This window comes from Glycine max, chromosome 4 (assembly GCF_000004515.6).
Source record: "Glycine max cultivar Williams 82 chromosome 4, Glycine_max_v4.0, whole genome shotgun sequence".
Classification (NCBI taxonomy): domain Eukaryota; kingdom Viridiplantae; phylum Streptophyta; class Magnoliopsida; order Fabales; family Fabaceae; genus Glycine; species Glycine max.
The window spans coordinates 44,737,832-44,759,001 of record NC_016091.4 but is presented as its reverse complement, the minus strand read 5'-3'; the positions used below and the strand labels follow the sequence as shown (position 1 = coordinate 44,759,001).

Genomic DNA, 21,170 nt, shown 5'->3' with positions numbered 1-21,170 from the left:
GATAAATATATTAATCATAATAATGAAATAAAATATAAAAAATTAAAAGTTAAAAGTTAGCGTTTAAAAAGTAATACTTCAAATAATGTTTTAAAAATACTAAAAGTTACTTAAAAAAATTATTTAACGAAAAATTAAAAGTTTTTTTTAGCTTGTAAAAAAAATTAAAAACTAACTGAAAACATTTGTTAAACATATTATTAGTTTCACATGTTTTGATATGCATTGAAAAAATAACATTAATGAGGAAAGATATTTTTACGAAAAAAATTCATAGAAAAAATAAAAATTTTATTTGTATTTTTCTTTTACTATAGTAAGATATGATGTTATTTTTTTTATTAAATATATTTTATTCATTTTCAAGAAACATCATTCATTAGATTCATGATTCCCATAAAAATATTTCCCTCCTCCTATTGGACGCCTCCTTAATTCCCTGACCATGATGTTAAGTATTTTTTTTATATTTTGATTAAGTTTATTTAATTAACCCCCTCTCCTCTAATTGTTTATCAACCCCGAGTACGTTTACTTAGATCATAATAGTATTGAATTTATAAATCTTCTTTTTAAAAAAGGAATTTATAAAGCTTAAAGCATATGTAAACTTAACTTTTGGTTTTAATTGGGATTAAGTTTAAAATTAAACAATTGGCGTTTGATTTTTTTTATCTCAAGTAATTTGGTAGTAGCATTTATTATAATTTTTTACTCTCATGCAAAAATTACAGTATTTTTTTTTACCAAAAAAGACTTGTGTCATTTCATTCATAATAATAAAATTAATACAAGATAGTAAATACTTTAAAATTTGTTGACAACGTGAAATCTCACGTTCTTGCAAAAGCAACTTGATTAGCTTGTCTCATGATAAAATAAACCATGATGTTTTGCTAGATACTAAGTTCTGCAAATTGTCACAATAAAACTAAACTCAATGTAATTAAGACTGGAATGAGATAAAACATCAACTAATTATTTGCAATCTAATTCAATAATCACATTTTGTGATTTCATAAGATCAATCCATTTTAGAGTAAGAAGTGTAGTATCCTTTGCCTTATCAATTAGATCACTAACAAGTAACTGCTCCAAACTTTAAACAAAGTTTGAAATTAAAAGATGGTTTTTATCTCTCAACCAATGATTATTTCAGACAATTATTTTATTAGCAACTCCCAACTGCCATCTCGAGCCTTCTTCATTGACGACAACTCGAAAAGCATGAGTGTTACGACAAATTAAGCTTGGGATATGATCCAACTGAGCCCTCAAAAAGTTTCCTTGTGAAAAATATTTGGATTTCAAAACTCTAGTAACTATAACATCATGGTCGGTCAAAAGATTTTGACCTTGCTTTCCTAGCATAGCCAACTTAAAGTTGTAAAAATGGCATAATTTCATACCTCCAACCTTCTTATGCATGCAAAATTTGTCTCGACTAAGCTAATTTATACCTCTTCCAATATTGCTATTTAAACTGTTCCCACCAAAAGGAATTCAGCATTCATCGGATGTCATATGAGTTATTTGGTGTAATACAGTTCAATACTCTATCCCTATTACCCTAAAGCCTCTGATGACATATCACATCTTGACAGATCCATATAAAGATGAATATTTTTTATGAACAATGTTAGAATGATTTTCTTCTTCAGCTTGGTGGCATATGAAGCTGAAACAAATTTTAGACATTGAAAGACAGATGAATCTCAAAAGATCACATAAGAAATTTGATTTCTATTGTGATTATTCACTGTTCTTATTTTATGGAACAAGGACAACTTTGGTTTAGAAACGAAGCTCAAATATGGGGAAATTTTGAAGCATATCCCTTAGAAGAAAGCTATTGGAACTAGTTGGCGAGTCATCTTTGTGAGATTAACAATTATTCATGCACATCCCTTAGAAGAAAGCTATCGGAACCTACTGATAGAATAATACTTCATAATGCTAAGGACGATCAAATTCACACAGAGATTTATGTTCCAGATCGTGAGTTTCAAAAAGTAAAAGATTTAGTTGATGACAATTCTGCTTTAGAACAAGACTTGGAAGACTACAATGCTCAATTGATGAAGGAATTGTTACACAAAAAGTGATATCCTTATCGTCACCCAATGTATGAAAGTCTCACCCGATCAAAAGTGCAACATTACAACTTGTCATCATCATCAGATCAGATTAGTGGATTGCTAAATGAATCTTGTATAAAGGTGTGCAATAAAAAGAGTAACTTTCAGGATAAGGATGGTAGTAATTCTATCATTCTCATCGTGTGCCATGTGTCTGCTTTACATATCAACTTTATCTTAAGTCTACGTAGCATTATCTTGCTTTTAGATTCTATGTTATCTTCTTTTGTAATAATCTTATCCTTCCCGGAATAAGACTTTGTATGTTAGTGTCCGTTCTCTTCATGAGGATACTCATGGTTCTTGATAAGCCTGCTTGTTAGGACCCGCCTTTAAAAAAGATTCACCAATGGAGATCTACTCTTTCACTTTCATTGGAGTAGAAGAGGCATCGGTTCCTTCATTCAAATTTGCATTAATTTCTTGCAAATTAGCATAAACAGTTTTATGTTTTTTGTCACTCACAATTATGTCGGTTTCCATGCAATCAGCTTTTGAATGATTGGTGGGATTAATTGCCGGCTCTGTATTGGTGGAGAGGAGGATCCTTCAATTGCGGAAAGAGAATTTGATGGTTTTTAAAAACAGAAGTCATCAATTCCATCCGTTTTTGTACGTCCACAATGATGGAGCCATCATTAATTGGATTAATGATGGAATTAATTCCTGCTCTGAAACCGTCATTGTGTTCCTTGGTCGACGTCCGACATGGCTTCATGCTTGCTCCGTCTTCACGTAGCCAACTTGAACTACCACCTTGCATTGACATTCTTGTTACAGCACGAGGATCACCATAGTAAGCAGCTTTTCTACCATAGTAAGCATTGACATTCTTTCATGTGCCCGGTTGTACCACATAAGTAGCAACATAGGCCAAGCTTCTCATATTTAAAAAAGAGGAGTACTATTAACCCCTACCAAATTGCTATTGGCCCCTATCAGTCAAATATAGTTACCAAACTATCCTTCCCCACCCACCCAAAATACTCCATCCTTCCTTTTCCTTTTTTCATTTGTTTATTCTCCTTTCCCTTTTTCTTTTCCCTCTCTTCACAATAAAATTGTGATTTTTTTTGTGTATAATTTGTCTAACATAACATAATCATGATTTTATATAACACAACAAAATTGATTTTTTTTGTTGAATTTGCTTTTTAGAAAAACAAATATTTTTTATTTTATTTTAGGTGGTTTGATGGGCCAACCTATTTAATCCACAATCCATGATGGATTAAATCAGATTATTTTTTTTATGAAATTAACTTTAAGTGAGTCAGGTTGAGTTGATCCGTTTAAGAGATAAGAGGTGAGTTGGATCCAATGGACCAGCCCATTGTCATTTCTAACAGTAATTAGTAAAACTGGGATATGACATATTTAACACTTGGAGATGATTTTTTTTTTTTAATGTAGATGCAGTTCCAATTTGGATGGATGTGGGTAGATTTTCAGTCGGGCCAAATTTTTAGATAGTTTTTAATTGTTCGTCTTTTTCTGAACTAGAGTTGACGTTAACAAGATGGTAGGAAAAATGTTGGGCCAATAATAGACAATGCAAAAGATTGATATATGACTATACTATGCACCAAGGCATGGTGTAATCGAAGGGTGAAAATAAGAAGGTAAATAAAATGTAAGCTTAAATATATTTCTAATCACTTAAATTTAAGATATTTTTTGTTTTAGTTGTCCAATTAAAATTTATAAAAAATCATTTTTAGTCCCTAGAGTGGAATTGAGTGACTAATTAGAGTAAGTTTTTAATTATGTGGAGGGACTAAAAATAGCATTTTAAAAATTTGAGAGACTAAAATTTAAAGGACTGAAAACATTATTAAGCATAAAATGTATAAGTGGGTGAAGGATTTTGAGTTTGATTGTGGATGTTGGCATTTGTGACGTCACTTGTTTATGTAAGATAATGAGGAAAGAAGCAAAATCTTCATTATAAAAATTAATGAACTTAGTAAAATATATATTTTGTATTTATGTTTTTGTAAATTTTTAAATGAAGGTAAGTATAATTGTAAGTTAGTTTTTAGTAGAGGAAAAAATAAATAATTAAGTAATGAATGTCTTTCTTGAGAGGTGGCATTAGGAGACATCCTTCTTTCACTTGTCAGTTAAAAAGATGACCATCACCTTTGATTATGCATCTGGTCTATTATATTTTCATATAACATGCACCCTAATCGCCCACCTCGATCGCGACCATCGGCAAACAGGTGAATAGAGTTTTCTTGATGATTGAGGTTAGCATTACGACAAAGCAAGAGGCAGATGTTATGATCGTTAGTAGGACTCAAGGTACGTTTAACCTGGCTGGAGGAGTTGTATCACAAATACATTGCTTCTAGGTAATTTGTATGGGTTGTCATGGCTTATATATCTTCATTAAAGCTAGTTATCACCTTTGTTTCACTCATCAAAGACAGGGATCTCTTCTGTGGAACTTGATTCACGTGTTAGGATAAAGATTTTTTCTGGAGATCAATCAAATATTACATATAACTCAATCCGTCCTTTCTAACAAAATTCCCATAAGATGAAAAATATATTTCTCATATCATTGTCTTCTTTAAACTTAGGCAAACTACTAATAAGTGGGTTTGTTATGAATTTTACATATACCATCTAACATTTCTCCGGCCAATTATAGCTAAAGAACAATTCTTTATCGGCATCAACTTGTATCAATTGCATAAATAATCAATAATTAGCAAAACCTAAAGTAACACATTTAAAGCTAAAATAATAGATTAGACAGTTCATTTGATTATGGCATGTATATGTTCCGATACACAGAAAAAATCTAAGCTGAAAACTTTTAATCAAAGTGGCAACAGATCATATGTAATTTAGTATAGATCGACCAAGCACAGTGAAGGAAATGCAAAACTCTATTCTATTTTCATTAATGCCCAGGACATGTCATAATACGAAAATAAGAATTTTAACAAGTGCCTTGCATGTCTGCATCAATTATAGAATCAAAATACTATTTGAAAAAAAAGCAATTATATATCAATGAAGAATTTATGTAAAATGAAATGAGTAAGTTTTACATAAAAAATCATTTTTATGTAATTTTTTTCTTTTACCAATTAACATTCGATACATACATTAGTATATAAATAAAGCATGAAAATGGTGCCCCAAATATAGGAACAGATTTCCCATTTATTTTGAACGCCGTGCCCAAATTGACACTTTATAGTTTCTAGTTATGATTAAGGTAATAGAAAAGCATAAAAAAACAAAAACCAAAGACACAAATGATTACGCTGTTAAAAATGAGCTTTATCATGGTTTGAGTATAGGGTATGCATCTCGTATGTGGAGCCTGCCCAGGATTCAGTAGGCACATTCGGCACACATAACCATAGTCGACCAAAACACTTCATGATTAAAGAAAAGCAAAAGGAAAGTGAATGTTCCTTTAACTCATTATATACTATTTGATTGTCCACCGATCAACACTAAAAGCTAGTTTTAGTTGAAATTTATTCAAATCAAGTGTATGGTAGGTTGATTAGAACGCAAGAGTCAACACAGGTCGATCATGATGTCTATTGGGATTCATACCTAGCTAGAAGGCTAGAAAAAAAGGCAAATTAATGAATCAGCTAGGAATCTGGCATTGTCCCTAACTTCTATGTCAAATCTCAAAGTACTGCTTTCACAATTCACACATTACTGCAACTTATTGTGGTATCTTTGCTCAAGCTTAGCTCGTACATAGTACCCTTAACTTAATTTGTTTCGTTGAGTTTAGATTTTCTTTTTTTCTCACAAGATGGAGTGAAAACTGTAAACATATTTCTGCTGTATCTTACCCTAGACACAACGAAAGAGGAAGTTCTGACTGACTCACTTCCCATGCATAATAGGTAAGGTTAGCTCTCTTAGTTGAAGCCATATTCTCCTAATAATCTGAAGTCTGTAAACACTATATCTCAAATGTAAATTGAAGTTTTCATTTAATTTCTTAATTGCACTGCATACCCTGAAGATTTTATTAATTTGTATTCACAAAATGTGCGATCTACATAGCTTGTAAAGGAGCTATACTCATTTTTATTATCAGTCATGGATATAAAACAACTAGCCATATATAGCCATACAAGAAAAGTATAATTAATCATAACCACGTCACTTCATTTGGTGGTATGAGCAAACGGTGTCAAGTATTAATTAATGGCTGTAGTCATAAAACTCATCAAAATATTTATCACATTATGGAATAATTGAAACGCACAAAAAGATCAATAGCAAGAAAAAGAAGAAGCTACAACAAATATAGAAATGTTATTAAACAAAAATCAGTAGCAAGCGACGCTTTTACACTATTCTCATACCTTAACCTTAATCAAGGTATGGTAACACTTCAACTCAACACAAACCATTATTCAGAACTAGTAATCTAGCTATTCACTCATCTGCAAGTTAAGCTATAGCCTAACAGTAAAGGTACACAAAAAATCTGAATGAACTTCACAACATGCATGTCACCAAGCTATAGCGCACTAGCTGCATATAGTTGTATGCATGGTTGCACATTCTTCAAAACACCATGAAAAAAAAAGTGGGAAGAAAAAAGGAAACCAATATACTAAGAAGTAAAAACCATTCGGACCAGGAGTGCATAATTCCCCATGGATGGAGTTTAGGCCTTCCATTTCATGGTTGCTGTTAGCTAAAAGAGATCTCTAGATTAAGGAAACCTCTGCTGCAGACTCTTCCCATGTTGAACAAGGCATGCAGTGCCACTTTATGCTATCTTGCTCAAGAGAAAGATGAGTGCGTGAATTGTCACGGAGGTGAAGGTGAAGAAGACATGGAAGATGTTGAGAGAGTATATAGAAGACATCATTGAACTTTAGCAAAACAAAATGGTTAACAAAAAGGAGGAAGAGAGAGACGACAAGGGAAAGACCCATGTGGTAGAAACAAATAGAACATGGAGACATTTTGATTTGTGTGAACATATAAATAAGGAGAAAAATATGATTTTAATTTCTCTATTTTTCTCAAATTTTAATTTAGTTTTGTATTTTCAAATTGATTAATTTGTTTTTTATACTTTAAAAAATAAGTAAATTTAGTTCCGGTGAAATGTCACTTAAAGGATCAAATAAAGATTAAATTCACCTATTTTTTTAAAGTATAAGGTTCAACTTGAAATTATGAAGCCTAAAACCAAATTTGATCAAAGTAGAAGGAACAAAAATATATTTTGTCCTGTACGTAAATAAATAAGAAGACACTACAGATCATGTTAGTATATATATGTAGTTTCAGAAAAGCAACTCTATGAGGCAGGTGTACTGAAACATTGTGATGCACGCATAGTGTTGTAGAGAGAGCCTATGTTATATATTCCCGCATGCAAACGTTTTTCTCTTTAATGTACAGTGCGGGCACGTTTCCACAAGAGGGAGAAAAAGGGAAAGCAGAGAAAGGGGTTATAGACAGTGAAGGGTGTTGAAGATTGAAGCATTCTTTTTGTTGGCAAAGTTAACAAGTTGTGTCAAAGCCTGCACCCCTCCCCGAACGGGTCTTTGTCTATGGTGGTTCAAGTTTTGGCTTTTCTTTCCTTTTTCTTTTGGTCGGTAGTGTCTAGAAAAGTATTATAAATTTTTAATTTTTTTCAAACCCTTTGCTTATAAGTGCTTCCTGCAGCATGTGGGGCTTGTCTGAAAACTTTTTAAAGAGATTTTTGCACATAGTGATCTTCACCAACCTGCTGTGTGTATATGGAATTGGTGAATAGTGAATACTTTGTGGGGGAGAATGATGTCTCTGCACATGTCAGTGATAGCATTCTTGTGGAGTTGTAAAAAAACATAAACGATTGAGAAAAAGGAAGTACTGCACATGGATGAAGTCAATAATTAATAACGAGAACATTTTTTTAAGTACAATCTTGCAGTTAGATAAATTGTATTTTAAGAATATTGAAGAATGATTTGCGCCAACCATATGTGCTTTAGTGAAGTCTTTACAACGTAAGTGGCCCAATTTATTTATACAGGTATCCGCGGGCAAATTAATTTAACTTGATGCATCAAACTAAAGAATGTTCTTTTTGAATTAAGAATGAAAACGAAAATAGTGTGAAGGAGAAGTGAAAGCATGCATATAAACTCGATCAATAACATATGGATCTCTTCATGTGCCATAATGAATACTTCGCATCTGATCCGATCATTAGAATTTATCTACTCAGACTCGGGATCCATATGATGACATATTTATTATTCAAGATTCAAAAGGAAGGGTGTGCTACTTCCTTGTGGCCGGTATGAACTTTATCTGATTCTTTACGAGGCTAGGTATTGGTAGCTATATATTAGCAAGTGAAAAATTGCACTGTACTATATGTATCCAATATGGTAAGTTGAGCTACTAAGGATCGATCTATAAACTTCTCTTGTAAAGATTAGATTTTAAATCCCCTTGCCAATTATTTCTCTTTGTAGGGGATATGTAAAACTTTCATTACCAAATTGTCAAATACTTGTTGAGGTGGTTGTCTTTGAATTGAAATTTTTTTTTAAAAAACAGTTTGGATCTATTCATACTCATTGATCTATTCAGTGGTCAATATCAAGGATCTATATTCTTCTCTAGTAATCAAAGCTTAGATTTTAAATCCCCTTACTCTCTCTTATATAGTTAGAAAAAAGAAGGTTTTCATTGTATTTAATATTTAGCTTACATTAATTAATTTTTGTAAAACTAGGGTTACTATCTAGCTTGCCACGTCCGTGTCCTTTTCACGGGAAATGGCTATCATATCAAAACTTAGCGTGAAAGGCAATTTTCATTCCGGAAGACTACAAATTAACATTAACCCAATAGTAGCCATGGCGTCCCCAACCATACAAGGTGTGCTTCCACTTGCTATTTTGGGTAGCACACGAGAAGCCAAGTCAGCCTAACGTTCATACACTATTTGGTTTGACGGTTTGTTCAACACGAATCCTATACAGGTAGTCCTTGGTTCATAAGCAGGGGATCAGGAACACAAGTAGACCAGAGAAGTTTGAGTACTCAATCATTTATTGGATATTTGTATTAAAAAAAAATCTATTTATACGATATTTTTTTGGTATAATTTTTCTTACAACTAAGAAAGAAATAAAAAGAGAAGATAGATGAATGAGATGAAATAAGTGTTTCAGTAGGGGAGAGATAAAGAAAAAAATGAATTATAGGAAAGTATAATGGGAAATTTAGGAACTTGCATTTTTAAGTAGTCTCTATTGTTGCTCCAAGTGAGACGCGAAAGGAGAGTGTGCCGATTTCAACTTTAGGCCTAAGCATTAGGAAATGACAATAAAAGTCCTACTTAATGCTTAAAAATACTGCGTATAATTGAGTTTAACTGAAAACTGAAAATTTTACCCAAACTAAAAAGATACTAAGCTAAACTATATTGGCATTTTTTTGGTCAACTGAAAAAAGTAACTACGTATCACAGATTAGCTGGGAAATGGTCCCGAATCACAATTTTAATACTCTTAAAAATTCTATTATTGACTAAATTTATTAAAAACCACAATTTTACGGGTCTCACTCATTATTTAATTAATTTCACTCTTGATTTTATAATCAATAAAAGAGTGAACTGCAATTGTATTAGTGTCATTAACATTCCTGTTTGTAATTTATGATAACACGTTCTTTGTACTATTGTACCCCACAAAGCTCCCTAATTTACTTTTTTTTTTCTTGGTAAATAAGTGATAATGAAAATTGAGCATATAATTAACCTCAAACAATCTAAATCACACAACTAATTCAATCCTAACTCATCTCTGCTACTAGGTAACTAAGCTCTGATAAATGCTTATAATTAATAAACATTGCTGCTGCATCATTATCAACACTTATCGCACTAAAATGCAGTAGACGCAATCGTTACACTTTTGATTTACACATTTTCAATTGAAATTTTAGTTACTTTAGTCAGGAAGCTCAGAACGCTCCCTCTTTGCTGTTTCTACCATTGTACATAAGAACTTAATAGGGTTGCATTCAAAAGGATTTGCAAGCGCAGCATGTGCCAAAAATGGAAGCTTTCTCAACGACCTTCCACTCATTCCCTGTAAACAGATCAAACACAACAGTTAAGATTAAAGGTCAACCAAAAGATTGAGGTTCAAGATCCACAAGAAATATTTTTTCCTACCTCACATGCCTCTGCAGTTTCAAGTAGTTGTTTGCACAGTTGCATGAATGTAGCGTCCTCATGAAAATCTAGAGTGTTCAACCTATCTTTCGCACTAGCGTAATGAGGAAGCATGGCGTTCTTACAATCCTAACCAAGTATGATTAGCCATAAGACTATCAAGCCAAAATATCTGAATCTGAATAAAGATTCTTTTTTAATGTCTTAATCAAAATCAAGATTAGAATATTCATGCATCATTTGTAAAGATTGAGAACTCTCTGCACCTGTAAACTAGTCAATATCCCTGTACGCATCATTTCCTGTAAGCAGGACCTTAATATTTCATACCGAGCTTGAAGAGTTGGGGGACCAACATATGCTTTGATATCAGCTCGATCAACAAAAGCAATATCTGCAATAAAATTGAAAAATCTATATGATCTGCACATTTTAAATCATATGTTTCAAATGAAATTTATAGAGGAAATGGATACTGAATAAACTATTTAGCAAGAAATTTGAGGGGAGTGATGTTCCCACCTAGTGGAAAAACGCTTTTGTTGTGATCTGTTTTATATTGGGGTGATGCCAATTTCAGATCAGGACATAGTATCATTTGTGATTATGCTGGTAACAAAAAGTCCGTGCTTTATTTAATTGCAACTAGACTTTGATGCCCAAAAAAGGTGCTTAGTGAAGAAAAAAATTAAACATGGTACTGGCTACCAATTTCCACCATGAAACACAAATCATGATAAATAAAGAAATTCACTACCTCCTCATATTGTAAAGCTACATCTACAGATCTTCGCTTATAAAGTAGACTGACATATTATAAGCTAAACAGATCTGACTTGAAATTTATGGGAGAGGGCAGGCCGCAACTTAAAAAGGAAGCCACAAAACTGAATAAATGAGAAATTAAGGCTTACCAATAGCCGCAGTTATGTTGGAGGTGGTTAGAATTATCACATTTGGCGATGATTTTAACTTGTCCATCTGAGTTAGTAATGCATTGACAACCTAAAGTCCCATATTCAGATTGAACTTGTATTAAAACACAAACACCCAAAAATAAAGGCCAAATGGCCAATACCTCTGAAATACATTTGTGGTGTTGCAACAATCTAAAACACTTTCAGAAAATAGTGAGGGAGTTTATTCCTGCAGATAGGATGGGAAGGATTTTACCCGAATAGAATCAGAAGGTTCAGAACCAGATAAAGCAGCTTTTCTAGCAGCGGCAAGGCTTTCGACTTCATCTGCAGGATCATAAGCACATACTCAAGCAACCTATGAGAATAATACATCAGCAATAAGTTGAATTTTATCATGTTATGCCTTACCAATCAATACAAATACTAGATTGCTTTCTTCCTCTACCATTTCTTGAATCTTTTGGAAAAGTTTCGCTACCTAGTAGAAAACAAAGAAACACAATTATGCATTCATTAACCATACAAAAACAGTTTATTTATAGTAAGTATAAAGCATCATTTTAGTTGGCTTATTAATCTCCATGATTCAAAATTCCATAAATTCCTATATTGGTATTTAATATAGTTAAATGATACTCAATAATAATTATGGGACTCTTCAATTATAGCCAAGGGAAAGAACTTATTCAGTTAATAACTCTAACATAGGATTAGTTTCAAACTAAAAGGAAATTATACAATCTAAGTGGCTTAAAATTGCAACATAGTCGCCCAGGTTCTCTACAAACAACAACAAAGCCTTATCTCACTAAGCGAGGTCAACTACAAGGATTACACAACATCATTCAGCTCAGTTAAAGACCAACTAATTGCCTAGCTTCTCCATGTTTTAAAAATGGAGACTTTTCCACCACAACATGGCTATTCCTAAATGGTTGTGGCACCACTACTTATCCAGTATGGATAGGCAATAGGCATTGGGTATACTTGTTTTTGTTTTGCAAATTCATTGTTGTATACATTTGGTTACTCTACGTTATGCATCACAATGAACAGATATTAAGTACAAGCCACCAACCGCTACTTCACCTATGTCAATCCTAACATATTTGATTCACTTAGTATTCTATAATTATAAAAACTAGCGTTAAAATTATGGACATTGTATAATTTATCTTATATTCTGCTCCAATTATTTATTGGTTTATATTTTTATTTTTAATCATATCTGTACCCCAATTTGTTAAATTTTTGTATCCATATCTACTACCCAGATTCCTGCACCAAAAGAAACCATCCACATCCAGCATCATCTTCTAACAAAGCAAGCAGTCTTCTGCTTGCTTTCATTTTGCAAACCCTATGTCTAAGAAGTCCACAGTCAATACTCCACAGTCCAGACTGGCTTTCAAAACCTGACTAATAATATACTACAATTCCAATTTTCCAAAGCAACAAAACAGCAAAGATGATGGTCACAAGTCTTTTTGTTTTTGCTACAAATACTAGCACTAGTTTGCAACTCTGCTTTTTCTTTTCTTTTCCTTGTGCACTGTAAGAACTCTACTTTGCCCTGAGAAGGTGATCCTAAAATGAACCTATTTTCACTAAATACCCTCCCAAGGTAAGTCAGAAATATTACTCATCATCACACAAACAATACTACTAAGTCCAGGTGAAAGATGAGAAAAGATGTTTATAATTAAGTTTACTTCCTAGATATGATTACTCTGCTCTAGCAAATGTATCAAGCAGAAAATCCTTATCCATCATGTGAAGGTATAATAGCATACGAATATTTTTTTTCCAGTGATATAGGAAAAGATCTTGAAAACTTCCCCAACTCGAAAAGACTTGGTTCTTTCCCCCTATCCTTAGGAATAAAGAAAGAATTTCACATCTCCAGAGTGCAATTCTATGCTAGTATGCTACCAAATAGTGGGTGTTCCTAGCTAGAGTCAACCAATCTTTTGATCTAACTTGATATCAACTTCATGGAAGCAACGAAAAATAAAGGGAATTCTAGGCCTCAAGATATTACATGGCAGGAACTAGCAACAAAACTTGATTACCAAAGTCACCAATGAAAGCATTATTGAAGTCAATATGCAATTAAGTTTATAAAATATGAATTATAGAGAAGTCAGTAAGCAAATCCATGACAGACAGAAAGAGTCAAAAACATAAAAGCATATATACATACCAGCTTGCCACTTTCAGAGAACCATTTACTGAACAAAGAATGTGCATTCACTTCAACAAGCTGGGCCTGTGGGTATCTGAATAGGGCAAAAGCAGGCAAGTTAATTATTCTTCCCTTTACTTGGTTTCATTGGGAAATATTGGTAGACTATTTAAAAAGTATTGATAATATATTAATGCACCTCGAATTGAATCGAATTGATAATTTCTGAGCTAATGCTTTACATAACGACGTCTTTCCAGTCCCAGGTGGTCCATGTAACAAAATTATGCTGCAAATATTTAAAAGTTTCAAAAATATCAATGTATGTTCATAGTTCAATGACTTCAACCATCTCACTTAAGTTTATAGTTCAACTACCCATTATTGCTTCTCCAAGCAATTTTAATTAAACAGCATTAAAACTGATAAAAAAAGAAGATAAGAAACATGCTTTTGTTTAACTTTTCCTTATAGAAAATAGCCTAAATGATATCATTAAGTTCTAAATTATTCACTTTCAGCAGAGTCAGAGTCTAAAAAGAGCAAGAACTATAGGTCCACCATCAGAATGTTCTTGTTCACCTTCATTCCTTTCGTTCTTTTGTTAGTTTCTAAGGTTTGCAAAGAATTCAATAAAGATTTTGACAACAAACTTTTGTTTATTATAGTTCCATGCACTGTAAACTATTTCTCTTCTAGGAATTTAAAGCAAGTCTCTAAACAAATGTCAAGCTCAATCATCAGTTATAATAAGTTGCTTTTCAGATGTCCAGAAATCAAAGTTTGCTTAGTATATCATGAAGAACCATTATGCTTATTGTCTTCCAGGCAAGATCATGAACATGAATATGAGATCATGCATGCAATTGTAAAACAGTTTCAGAACTGAAGACCATAACTAAATAAATATTTCCAGTTCCTACCGGTTCCATGAAACAAGGAATGGATCAACCCCTTTTTCAGTAAAGAGCAAAGCACTTGCTGCATATCGTAATAACCGTTGCTTTAGACCAGATTCGTATATTAAGCTGCAAACACAGTGGTTGATAGTGCAGGGTAAATGATTTAGAAATTTATAGTTAATCATTAGAAAAATAATAACAGTATAGAATAAGACAAGGAAAAGCATAAACTACTGAAAAGTAAAAACCTTTCCCACATGCCGTCAAATTCTTTTGCAGGAAGAATCCATTCATTGAAGCTGGAAGATTGGCCATCAGAGCTTATATCCTCACATGGCCCTTCCTCGCTAAGCTGACAAATTCAGACAAAGAAATATTAACATCAGAGCTACACATTCCAAAGAATAGTTAAAACTGTATTTTAGTTTCTAAAGTGCACCCTCCTCAATTTAGAAGAGCTAAATCTATCTTTTTCATACTCATAAGATCATAAATTCAATGAATATATCAGTCAAAAAAGAATATGGCAACAAAGGAAAACAGAGACTGAGACTTATACAAAGGCAATAAAATCAAGTCAGCAGTATCACCTGAAAGACATGTACAACAGGCTTGACTTGCCAGAACAAAAGAACATTATCATTGTGCATCCCCTCATCTACAAAAGAAATACATTTCATTAGAATCAGAGAAGCAAAGTAGATATCGAGGAAATTTATTGCTTCGAAAGATCAAGAGGCAAATTTTGTTTATTCTAGTGCTTTCAACACCAATCTGCTATCTTTTCAGGCAAATTGCTAAAACAATCAATTCAACTCGCTAAGAAACCAAAGTCATTATGTAATTTTAGATTTAAACAAAAAGAGTAAAAGAAATCAAATCAGTAGTTTCATTTCTAGCCATTCCTAAACCCTAAACCAACAAATCACATACCAGTATCACATCCACAAACACAAATTCTTTGCACGTTATCTGCTAGAAACGCGTCATCAAGAGGCACCGGAATGGGTCCATCGTTATAGCTCAAACTCCTCTTTTCTAACATCCTGAAAAATCGAGAATAGCGAAAATCACAATTTGTAAAAAAAAAAAACACACACACACACACATTTAATATGCAATTTAGCTAAGAGAAAGGGGTTACCCCTCAACGGCGGAACGAACGTCGTCGATTTTAGCTGTGCTGGAAAGTTTTAGGGTTACCTCGACTAGAAGCAACATTAGAGTGATTTAAGAAAGATTAAGGTGAGAAATGAGAATTTATAGGGTAGAGAGAGTGAGAGGGAGCGTACCAGGGACAAGAACTTTGTCCTCGGGAACGGAAAGTGAGTGTTGGGAAGAAGCGCCGTTTTGGTCGGTTGAGAGCTCCGTCTCCATTGGAACACTCATTTTGTTGCTCGCAAGTCGCAACTAATTTTTTGTTTTGTGGGAGTGAGGGAAGAAGATGAGAAATGGAATCAGCCAGGGTTTTCTTTCAAAATGAGCGGGAAAAACCCTATATCCACGTTACTATTGCATTCGAAACAACTTCACAAATGGCTTTCCACTTTCCACTTTCCACTTTCACAGTCACTGATGCAGGTTATTTGTGAATTATTGGACCTAAAATGATTCATGATTTGGGTTAGATTTTGTGACTGTTTGGAACAAATTCAATCCAACTAGAACATACAAGATTAGGTTATAAATTTTAGTTTTTAAACTTGTTCACTCGTAAATTCGACTCATTGATATTAAAATTATTATTATATATATAGATGTATGAATATTTTTTAAAATTAAAAAATATATTCTTTTTAGTTATTAGTTTTTTTTATGAGCCAATCTTTTTAGTTATTAGTGACAGAAACTCTATGGAATTCTTTAAATATGTATGTAAGTTAAAAAAGATTTTGAGAATAGGAAGAAAATTCATGTTGCATATTGATTGAATGATATAGTAAGTATAAGTGCTAGATTGTCTAGAGCTGGGGAATGGGTCCACTCAATTTATTAAAAAAGAAAATCGCAAAATTTCAATTTAAACAAATAATAACTATAGATTAAAATTAATGATTAAGATAAATTTTAACAAAACTTACTATTTACTTTAGAGTTTTTACTATTATGGTGGTCTTGCGCTTCCTTTCTTTCCCTCTTTGTAGCGCCGCTAGTTTATTGACTGGATGCTCTTCTTCCTTCACTGATTTCTCTTTTGCAGGGGCAAGAGGCTAGTTTGGTGTTTCTTTCATTTCACTTTATATGAATACAGTGATTTGCATCATGTTAGGTTCATTACCTATATTGCCAGTCCCTCTGATGGAGATCTAGGTTCTCTCCTTGAGTCTCAAGTGATTGATAATGAGGAGCAGAACAAATCAAATTCTGTTCCTGTTCCGACGCCACCCACACCAAAATGATTGGAATTATACATCCGCCTCCTAACATTAGGACCATTGTTGATAAAACCTCCCAGTTCGTCGCCAAGAATGGTCCAGAATTTGAAAAGAGGATTATTGCATATAACACAGGAAATGCCAAGTTCAATTTCTTGAACTCATCGGATCCCTATCACGCCTATTATCAACCCATGCCGGTGGCGCGGCGTCACCTGCTACCCTCTCACCGCCACGGTTACCGCCGTGAGCCTCCCCTTCGCCTCCCTCTCCGGCCCCTTTCCCGCCGTTCTCTGCCGCATCGTCTCCCTAACCGCCCTCAACCTCACCACCAACCTCATCAACTCCACCCTCTCCGCCGTCGTTGCTGCGGCGTGACGCAACCTCGTCATCCTCGACCTCTCCCAGAACAACCTCGTGGGCCCCATTTGGGACTCCCTCGCCGGAATGGTCACGCTCCAGCACCTCGACCTCTCCGGCTAGGACCTCTCCGACGACATTCCGGCGAGCCTCGCTGCCCTCTCCCGCCTCAAAACCCTCAAGCTTGTCAGCAACCTCCTCACCGGAACAATACCCTCTTCCCTCGGCAACCTCACTTTGTTAAAACACCTTCAATTTATAAAAATTATGTGAAGTAAAACCGCAAGAGTAATTTTTATTAAAATTCATCTTAATTATTAATTTTAATCTAAGATTATTATTTACTTAAATTTTTATTATAAATTAAGGGAATCCATTCCCCTAGACCTGGTTGAATGTCCAGGCGTTGAAATATAATAAAATGTGGACTTGAACAAGTGCGATGAGTCATTTTTTTTTCTTTTTATTTCACTTTATTTTAAGAAAAAATATTTTGAAATTTAAAATATATTTAAATTTTTAGACCAAGTGATGTAATCCAAATCAAACCGTTTTCTAATTAGATTGGATTGGGTTGATTAAAAAAAAAGACATAAATCAAACTCAATTCGTATAATTTTGATAAGTTTGAAGTATGAGTTTCACCAAATTTGATCCGACACAATTGATACACACAACTATTTTCAGGTAACATTGAGATTTTATTTTTAGATAAGATATCAAATATAAATGGTTCAATAATTGAGTCTTTGAACTAAAAATAAGGGTTTGACCCTCAATTTTTGTATGAAATTGCAATTGAGATACTATTTTACCTCAAAATGGGTGAGAGAAAAATTAGTTAGAGGTAAGTAAGAAGTTTCATATATCTCTTAGTTACACCAAAGACAAAATGATATGGATCACCAATAAATCAATAGTTTGAGTGAAACTTGACTTTGATACCTTGACCAAAATTTCAAATTGGAGCTTGTAAATGAAAAAAAATGTAATTCGTAAAAGAGACTTCACTACAAATGGTTAATTAGGCAAAGATCAATCATTGGAAAATTCAATAAATAATATGCATGTCTAATTAACATAATTATCCCAAAACTAGATATGGACATGCACAATAAATAAGTAAATTATTTAAATTAGTGGTGATTAAAAAGTATGTTGAAATCAGTGTATTCAAATCCGACTCAAGACAAACGATTGAATCAGTCTCAACAAAAATTAAAATCATATGTAAGAGTGTTCATAGATAAGATTAGTTTTAAAGAAAAGAAATCATCCAATCAAATTTAAATCAATTTTGATTGACTAATTTGATAGTCAATCATATGACAAATTTGTTACGTAACACGAGAATTTTAGATTTGGTATAATTTTTATTTTTTTTATTATGGTACATGACAAATTTGTAAATTAACTCACTTTAAATTAATAATAGATAGATTTTGGGGAAAAAATGATTAATAATAGAGTATATTGTTTAACAAAATTGATTAAAATGATGTGAAAAATTATATATATTTTTTTTAAAAAAAGTTATTAGTACATCTCCTCCAAACACATCGAATCATAATTTTGAAGGATTCCATTTTTGTTTTTGTTTCCATTGTCATTCTTTAATAATTATTACATATTTGTTCTTACGTCTTTTTTTTTTATTTTTTTTTTGTTTGTTTCTTAGAACGTTACTTTCATGAATTCACATGGTATATATACAATGTAATTTATTTGTCATGTAGAAAATGACAATAATACCATTTATAAGGAGAAACTAAAAATAAGTTTTTCCAAAAATACAGGAACTGCATTAGAAAATATGAAAATATGAAACTACAGGACCTAAAAATAAAATTTCACAATATGGACTAAAAATATATTTTTCCCATAAATTTTTATCTTTTGATTTTACATGTCTCTTTAATATATTAGAGGAGCTAAATGCAAATTCAATAATAATGTTTGCAGGAAGTTGCTACTTCACTCAGATTAGATAACAAGATTATGGATGGTCAAAATATTAAAATACACCAGTAAAGTAATTTCATAAATAATTGCTTATACAAATCAATAAACTCAAAATATTAAAATAATAAGATTTAATTAGATGATGATAGTAAAAGGATGACAAAACTTATTTGGAATAATAATTTAGAATGACCTATTTATATAAATATGAGTGTTATAATAATTTAACAAAGTTAAACGTTCCTATAAAATTATGTATTATATTAAATTAGACCGATTTTCAAAATCCCATCCAAAATGTGGTTTAATTCAATAAAAATGTTTTTGTGATTCGATCCAAAATGTGTTGTTTATAAGTTTTGAGAAATCAATAAAAGCTATATGTTTAGGTTACACTTGGGTCGCGATTGATTCTGCTATATTTGAAGGATCCGTGAAGGTCTTGATTCTTGGTGGTAAAATTTGAAAAAACAATTAATCATCGCATGCTATATATATAGCACACGCATTATGTACACTATAGAGAGATATATAGCAACAAATTGAAATGATATATGATTATAACAGCAGGAATTTATTTAATACAAGCACACAGATGATTTTTTCATATACTAGCTAGGTAGCCTGCTTCGCAAAGTAGCCACATCATAGTAAGTTCAACCCTAGCTAGTAAGCCATTCATGGCCACATCATAGTAAGTTCAACCCTAGCTAGTAAGCCATTCATGGCCACACTGTCCTGCTGTTCTCTTCGTAGACAACTTCACCGACACGCCTCTGAGGCACTTGTTCATACTCGACCACCTTAACACTCTCACGAGTCTCAGGGTGGTGATGCCTATGGAAGAGGTGGTGGTGATGGGATCCCTCATGCTCACTTTCCTCGTAAACAACCTTTTTGTTGAGGGAAACATAAGCATTAGGGAATTCAGTAGTACTAGACTCCCTCTCAACTTCTGAAACGTGGGTGCGGTAGTCTCCGGATCTGAACATATTGCTCTTTGTGTTTTGGATACACTCACAAGATTGAAATTGGTTGGTGAGAATTGAGGAGAATTGATATATATATATATATATATATATATTGCTATTCTTTATTTTCAATATTTCAAATATTCGTCCTAAAATTTAGATTCTTAGTGCTTTAAAATAATTGACATGCGAATTTTTTTAAAAAAAAGGTACAGTAAAAAAGTAGTAATTCTTAAGGAGCGGCTATTAGAAATGCTCAAAATAATAATTGATATATAAAATTTTTAGAGACAAATATATCTTTAAGTTTTCGACATAATTAATTAAAACATAAGAATATTTATAGTATGATTCCCCTATTTAAGATTTTTTTTCTTGCATGCATGGAGAGATTCAATTATTTGAGCGCATACATAACGAAAAAGAATGATAAAAAAATATATAACGAAAAAGAACGATAAAAATATATAACGAAAAATTAAAGTTACTTTATTCTCTACGTCCCAAAAATTTCCCAAATTCTCCTCGCATATTGCTAGGAATAAATATCATGAGGATCTAGAATATAAAATTCTAGCCACGTGCATGCTATTACACAACTAAAAATATGATTAATTCTAAACAGGTTTGATGCCATTTTTAAGGATTTTTATAAAGTTGAGTTCCCATCAGTAATTCCCAGTCATATTTTTAAGACGTTACTTAACATTTACGGTTCAATTTTATATTTTTGTATTATATATACGTGAGGCATAGAGAGCTCTGCGAATTCATACTCCTATGTTATAAGTTATAACATGAAGAGTAACATATATCCTCTCCTTCATTTTATGATGCAATTTTTATTTTATTTTTTATTAAAAAAGATTGGCAATTTCAATGAATATAGTTCCGGAACAGTGTCTTCTAACAATTATCATATTTGATAGATACATTAAAATTAAAATTCTAAGTTTAATTTATAGAATACAAAATAACTAAATTATATTATATTTAATTACTTAAACTCTATGAATTATATTTAATAACTAAACTTTACAATATTAAGTACTAAAAATAAATTTAAAATCAGTAATTCGTGTTTTTATTATTTATTATATGTGTTGCTTCGTATAGCCTTGTTTCACACACCCATAAAGGAAAAATATATTATTATTGTC

At 32.5% G+C, this 21,170-nt stretch overlaps 3 protein-coding genes across 5 annotated transcripts; 1 reads left to right on the top strand and 2 right to left on the bottom strand.

Annotated features, from left to right (window-relative positions):
- Positions 1-9,968: 9,968 nt before the first annotated feature.
- Positions 9,969-16,580, bottom strand: LOC100812167 (pachytene checkpoint protein 2 homolog). Of its 3 annotated transcripts, none has more exons than XM_014774803.3 (15): positions 16,445-16,580; positions 15,635-15,944; positions 15,487-15,550; positions 15,276-15,388; positions 14,933-15,000; positions 14,591-14,694; positions 14,364-14,468; positions 13,640-13,729; positions 13,459-13,534; positions 11,664-11,733; positions 11,509-11,579; positions 11,250-11,340; positions 10,602-10,729; positions 10,336-10,464; positions 9,969-10,249 (listed from the first exon to the last, which is right to left on the bottom strand). In XM_014774803.3, exons 2-15 carry the CDS (start codon positions 15,729-15,731, stop codon positions 10,109-10,111), a joined length of 1,347 nt encoding a protein of 448 aa, XP_014630289.1. In that variant the 5' UTR covers positions 15,732-15,944; positions 16,445-16,580; the 3' UTR covers positions 9,969-10,108. The 3 variants fall into 3 exon arrangements, with proteins under 3 accessions (XP_014630289.1, XP_003522403.1, XP_040870859.1); XM_003522355.5 differs by having other exon boundaries at positions 16,424-16,560; XM_041014925.1 differs by having other exon boundaries at positions 16,431-16,555.
- Positions 16,581-16,737: 157 nt separating this feature from the next.
- LOC102666446 (pre-mRNA-splicing factor sap114-like) lies at positions 16,738-17,355 on the top strand. Its single transcript, XM_006579252.1, has one exon. It carries the CDS (start codon positions 16,738-16,740, stop codon positions 17,353-17,355), a length of 618 nt encoding a protein of 205 aa, XP_006579315.1.
- Positions 17,356-19,705: 2,350 nt separating this feature from the next.
- Positions 19,706-20,044, bottom strand: LOC113001493 (LIM domain-containing protein A). Its single transcript, XM_026128354.2, has one exon. It carries the CDS (start codon positions 20,029-20,031, stop codon positions 19,762-19,764), a length of 270 nt encoding a protein of 89 aa, XP_025984139.1. The 5' UTR covers positions 20,032-20,044; the 3' UTR covers positions 19,706-19,761.
- Positions 20,045-21,170: the final 1,126 nt, after the last annotated feature.